Here is a 6,839-nt window from a genome sequence, read left to right as displayed (position 1 = left end):
GAGGCCGCAGTAGATGTGAACACGTGTCCCTTTAGCAAACTGCACCCAACAATGCTTCTGAAATTGTCATTAAGAAAGTGTGAGATTTTCTCAACAATTGCCATTTTGTCACATTTATTTTTTACATTGCTATTGTTATTTTTCAGTACATGTGCCATTATATTTTCTCACTACATGCTACAACAAGAAAAAAAATAAATAAATAAATAACATTACTGAAGCCTACACAATAATAAAAAATAATAAATAAATAAATAAATTATTATTATTATTATTATTATTATTATTATTATTATTATTATTATTATTATTATTATCAACACACAAGTTCATCTAATTTAATGCATTATACTTGTTCAAGGTGTAACCATAAAATGCTTTTAGAAAACAGACACACACACACACACACACATTCAAATCTGTTTTATAGAAATATATATAAATAACTATTTTTATTAACTCTGTTAAAATTATTATGCATACAGCTTTCCGATATGGGAGAACACATGCAATATTTGTACATTTTAAAGTTAATTTGCCACAATGCAAGACTGTTTTAAATCAATTATTTAAGACAAAATTAAAATGGTGTCCAGTTACAGGACCTAAAATATCCACTTTCTTTCTTCTTTATATATATATATATATATATATATATATATATATATATATATATATATATATATATATAAATGTTACTGTTATGCGTATGCAAAAAATTATGAAATAATATAACATTATGCATCTCTTATCCAAATGTTGTACATTTTTATTATATATGTATTGGGATTTTATTGCTTTATTAATAATAAGCAGTGTGTTTAAACCATTATGAATGACTTTATGAATGGCTTTATAATGCATCATATACCTTTTCTCACAATAAAGAGTTTAAAAAAATATTAGGAAAACCATAAGATTTAAAAACAGCACTGTTTAGTGTTTTTTAATTGAGATTTAAAAATAATAAATAAGCTTTACATTTATCTATGGTTTGTTATTATAGGACAATATTTGGCCGAAATAAACTATTTGAAAATCTGGAATCTGAAGATGCAAAAAAAATTAAATATTGAGAAAATCGCCTTTAAAGTTGTCCAAATGAAGTTCTTAGCAATGCATATTTCTAATCAAAGATTAAGTTTTAATATATTTACGGTAGGAAATTTACAAAGTATCTTCATGGAACACAATCTTTACTTAATATCCAAATGATTTTTGACATAAAAGAATACTTTTTTTTTTTTTTTGGCTATTGCTAGAAATATACCTGTGCTACTTAAGACATATTATATTTCCAGTCTGGGATTTGTACGTTTGTGCACAATAATAATTGAGGGTTCATGTTCAAACTGTATTTGTTTGTTTAAAGATAAAAGTGACAAATATATTTTCAAAAATGTTTTGCAAAAACTTCCTACTTTAAGAAGCAACACAATTTTGTAATAATGACCACATAAAATAATTGACAAAACATGATTTGAACGTACTATGAAACAATCTATTTTGATCTGGTGATAACATTTTGTGACTCATTTGTCTTGATTTAAATCCTTGTGTGTGTTCAAAACACAGCCTGCTTTGAGTGTTAATGTGCTGGAATATAATCACTCTGGAGTTCAGGTCTAACATGAGCCCACAGACAGATTTATTAGCATGGATTCACGCTACTTGTGTGGATATTCCGTTTCTGTCTTAATCGCTCACGCCACACTTGATATTCGGTTTCAACTTCATAGAGCTGAAGCAAACATTTACACAGAGTTTCTGTTTTCAAAGAGAGACTCCACAGTTTTCAGTGGCATTTCTCACTTTTGCTGGGTAATATATCAAGAAAAGAGCGCCGTAAATCTCACGAGGGAACAGCGTCCACTCTCCTTCCGGTCATTTCCTGACATCCTGTCTCACTTTGCCTCTCTCAATCCCTCCCTCTCTCTCTCTCTGTTTCCCTTGACAAGTAACCAGACACCCCAAACTCCACTTCCCTAGTAGTGTCAGGTTAACCAAAGTTAATCAACGAGAGCCTCTGAGACTTCACACAGCATTGAAGACGTCTTCAATGTTTAAATCGCCCCTTTCAATGTGTAACAATGTGATCAGGGAGGAAAAAAAATATTGGTTCGATACATGTAAACAGATAACAGATACGTTTTTGTTTTTCTCAAACTGTGTTAACTTTTTATTTTTCATTTCTTATCTCGAGATTATTAAAGATTGATTATTAGATTATTAAATTAAAGAGAAAATGCTTTTTTAACCTTTTTTTAAGTGCAATTCTGTGTTCAAAGCTGAATTTACTCCAGTCTTCAGTGTCACATGATCCTTCAGAAAACATAAATGCTGCTTTTATTTATTAAAGAATCTAAAAACACGAGCACTAAAAATAACTAATAATTGAGCTGCAAATCAGCACATTAGAATCATTTCTAAAGGATCATGTGACACTGAAGACTAGAGTAATGATGCTGGAAATTCAGCATTGTTCACAGGAATAAATTACTTTTTAAAATATATGCAAATAGAAGACTCACACTATTACTGTTTTACTGTATTGTAAGCAAAAAAAAATGCAACCTTGGTGCTTGAAATAATAACAATAAAATTGCATACTTATACTTTTGACCAGTTGTGTATTGAAGTTCAGTGTCACTGTCTGTGGATATGTTTTAATGACAGCACCCTTGTGTTTCTTTGTCTCCAGGTAATGGACAACATGGGTAATGTGAAGTTCTGTCTGGATGGGGCTCTGGAGGCCAGCGGGAGCTGGCTCAAATACGTGCGCACTGCCCCGTCCCATGAAGAGCACAACCTGGCCATATGCCACATCAGCGAAGATCAGGTGAGTTGTTAGCAGTCTCTGTTATTCTATCACTTCCCTTTCCTGTCATTCTCGCTCTCTGATTGGTCGCCTGCTACCACAAGTTGCTGTACTGACTGTGAGAATCGAATCTACACTCTTAAAAATAAAGGTGCTTCACGGTGCCATAGAAGAACCTTTTTTTTGTCTAAATGGTTCCATAAAGAACCTTAAACATCTGAAGAACCTTTCACAAACGGTTCTTTGTGGCGAAAGAAGGTTCTTCAGATGTTTAAGAATGTAAGAAAGAGATGGTTCTTTAAAGAACCTTTGACAGAATGGTTCTTCTATGGCATCGCTGTGAAGAACCTTTTAAAGCACCTTTATTTTTAAGAGTGTATCAGAGCTCAAGAGACAAGACACAAAAATGCAACATTAAAGGGTCAGTTTACTCAAAAATGAAAATTAGCCCATTATTTACTCATCCTTAAGTAATCCTAGGTGTATATGACTTCCTTCTTTCAGACGAATCCTATCAGAGTTATATTAAAAACTGTTCTGGCTCTCCCAAGCTTGATCATGGCAGTGGGTGGGTATTTCTCTTCAACAGTCCAAAACAAGTCTAATAAAGTGGATCCATCCATAATAAAAAGTGCCTCACATGGCTCCGGGGGGTGAATGAAGGTCTGAACTTACTATAAAACAATCTATTTGTATCTGGTGATAACATTTTGTGACTCATTTGTCTTGATTTAAATCCTTGTGTGTGTTCAAAACACGGCCTGCTTTGAGTGTTAATGTGCTGGAATATAATCACTCCGGAGTTCAGGTCTAACATGAGCCCACAGACAGATTTATTAGCATGGATTCACGCTACTTGTGTGGATATTCCGTTTCTGTCTTAATCGCTCACGCCACACTTGATATTCGGTTTCAACTTCATAGAGCTGAAGCAAACATTTGCACACATTTAGTTTACTCAGAAATGAAAATTAGCCCATTATTTATTTATCCTCAAGCCATCCTAGGTGTATATGACTTCCTTCTTTCAGACGAATCCTATCCAGACGAGTTATATTAAAATTGTTCTGGCTCTCCCAAGCTTGATCATGGCAGTGGGTGGGTGTTTCTCTTTAGTAGTCCAAAACAAGTCCGATAAAGTGGATCCATCCATAATAAAAAGGGCTTCACGTGGCTCCAGAGGGTGAATAAAGGTCTCCTGTAGCAAATTGATGTGTTTTTGTAGGAAAAATATCTATATTTATAACGTAATAATCACTTTAATCTATCTTGCGCTAACAGTTGTACACAAAAGCAGCTCTGGGCGAATGACGTAGGACGTTGGCATTGTGCATGCAACGTTTGTTTACAGGAGCAAAGGAAGCTAAATTTCCTGACATTAGCAAAGGAAAACCAGTCTTCTTTTGGCTTATATCAAAATCCTCCAACATTTTTCTTTACAAATCCTCTTTTTGTACTTGTAATTCGTGACTGCTGTTTTGTTTTGCTTTCTCCACTTGCACGTCCGTGTTTGTCAGTTCTGAGTGGCGCATGTGCAACACCGAAATCCTACGTCATCCACCCAGAGCTGCTTCCGTCTACACCTGTTAGCGCATACTAGTTTAAAGTGATTACTGCATTTTAAATATGGATATTTTTCTTACAAAAACTCATTGGTTCACTACCGGAGACCTTTATTCACCCCCCGGAGCCATGTGAGGCACTTTTTATTATGGATAAATTCACTTTATTCGACTTGTTTTAGACTGATGAAGAAAAACACCCACCCACTGCCATTTTAAAGCTTGGGAGAGCCAGAACAATTATTATTATAACTCCAATTAGATTTGTCTGAAAGAGGGAAGTCATATACACCTAGGATGCCTGGAGGATGAGTAAATAATAGGCTAATTTTCATTTTTGGGTGAACTAAGCTTTTAATTGTATTTGTTAATAAGTAGTTGTTATACAAACTGTTTTGAAATTATTTGGATAATTAGATCATTTTAAGATATTTTTTTAACAGGGGTCAGAGAGGTCAAGCCACTTACCCTAAGCCTAATGACAATACTAATAATGATAATTCAGTGCCCATCCAGGAAAAATAAAATAACAGAAGGGATGCATAAATTAATCAAAAGTGACAGTAAAGATTTGCACATTGTTACATTTCAATTTTAAATAAAAGCTGTTTAAAAAAAAGAAAAAAAAAGAATCCTGAATAAAGTACACTCTTAAAAATAAAGGTGCTTCAAACGGTTCTTCAAGCAATGCTATAGAAGAACCATTTTTGGTTCCACAAAGAACCATTCAGTCAAAGGGTTTTTAAGGAACAATTTCTTGCTTACCTTTTTATAATCTGAAGAACCTTATTTGCCACAAAGGACCTTTTGTGAAACAGAAACATTCTTCAGATGTTAAAGGTTCTTTATAGAACCATTTAGACAAAAAGTTTCTTCCATGGCTTTGTGAAGCACCAATATTACTGCATAAGGACAGTAAGTTTAGAATGGTACCATACAGTATGTTCTGCGTATTGTGTATTTTAGTATGTCTAGAACACTGTATTGACTGAAGGCTGAGACTTTCCATTTATAATTCAGTTTATTATGTTAATGACTAATAACAGCGTGTTGGCACAACAATGCTCCAACAATGAATGCATCAATGCAGCATTTACGGCGTCATAAATGTACGCAGGTTGATAATATGTATTGCGGGAGCACGGTTTATGATACTTATTTTGCTAGCTGTTATTGAAACACAGGTATTATATAATAGGATGTGGGACCTACAGTTTAGAATCAGTTTGAGCTATATTTAAAAGACGGTCAGCAGACAAACCCTTCCTGCTGGACATCCTGTGAGAAGCTTGAAGAGACAGTGAGCACATGTTACTGTCAGGAAGATGAGGACAGAACCTGCTGCTGTCAAGATGTCACCACTTACACAATAGATAAAAACAGCCCATTGTTTGATGAAGGCTGTTCCCTGCCTTTGTCAGAGGAAGTGACTCAGAAGTCATTTACAAGAGTCACGTACAAAGTGAGTTCAGACACTCCTGAATCTTGTAATCCACTGTCTTCAATTATTTGCTTCCTTTGAAAGGACGAGCAGTTGTCTCTTTAAGATAAGATATCTGATCTCTCATAAAGCCGGAGATCTCATGACAGACTCGCTGTCTGGCAGGAAGAACTGTTGCGTGTTTACTGTACGGTGGCTTTGTTCGGGGATTGTGTTGATGCAGCCGCGGCCGTCTTAATCTGATCACCAAGCTCTTGTGCAGTAGTTGCTGTTGAGTGCGGATTGTTTCCTTTGCTTACATGATATCTAGCTGATTAAGTGAGGGGTCCTTGGTGGTTGCCTTATCTAGCTTGAGCTCACTTTCTAATTTAAAAGGACAGTTCACCCTAAAAGTTCTAAATCTATTGTGATTACAGGCAGAATGTCTTAGCTGGTCTTTTGTATACAAAGAAATAGAATGGAAATGTGGGCTGCAAAGCTCCAGAAATGCCTATAAAGCACCATAAAGTTTTGAAGCCTTATGATAGCTCTCTGTGAGAAGGAGATCTAAATTCAACCCTGTTACACATTTCTGTCCACTATTCCAACTAACAGGGAACATTCTTAGAATTTTGGCTTCAAAGAACATTTCTTTTGGAAACACTAATAGAATGTTTGTTCAGAATTATCTGGTCTTTATTGACATTCTCAAATGTATTTAGACATAGTTAATGGAGAGTTTCTTTTCTGAAATGTTTAAATTGTCTGTTTTTTTCTGACACTGCAGGTGAATAGGGTACAAAAAATAACTAATAGTTATTGCCTTACATACTCAGTTAATTGATTACATTGTTAATTGCAAACATTTTTTGTATTACAAGTTTTCTCAAATGTTAGATTTCAATATGCAAATGAGGCATTGTTTAATTAAATATGCGCTAATTTCTAGTTCAAAAATGTAAACACTGGACGAAGTCAAAATTCTTGTTTAATTTTTTTGACATATTAGAGTGTTTCTACAGAAGGAATTTTTAGAGAA

At 34.4% G+C, this 6,839-nt stretch overlaps 1 protein-coding gene across 1 annotated transcript in view; it reads left to right on the top strand.

The window, feature by feature from the left end:
• The window catches only part of prdm16 (PR domain containing 16), a 129,084-nt gene that overhangs the window by 96,940 nt on the left and 25,305 nt on the right, over positions 1–6,839 (top strand). Inside the window, exon 2 of the mRNA XM_073819224.1 lies at positions 2,702–2,839. Coding sequence (XP_073675325.1) covers positions 2,705–2,839 — 135 coding nt within the window. The 5' untranslated portion in view covers positions 2,702–2,704. The remainder of the gene's footprint in view (positions 1–2,701; positions 2,840–6,839) is intronic.

Source organism: Garra rufa, chromosome 15 (genome assembly GCF_049309525.1).
Source record: "Garra rufa chromosome 15, GarRuf1.0, whole genome shotgun sequence".
Lineage (NCBI taxonomy): Eukaryota > Metazoa > Chordata > Actinopteri > Cypriniformes > Cyprinidae > Garra > Garra rufa.
This window is presented reverse-complemented; position numbering and strand designations above follow the sequence as displayed.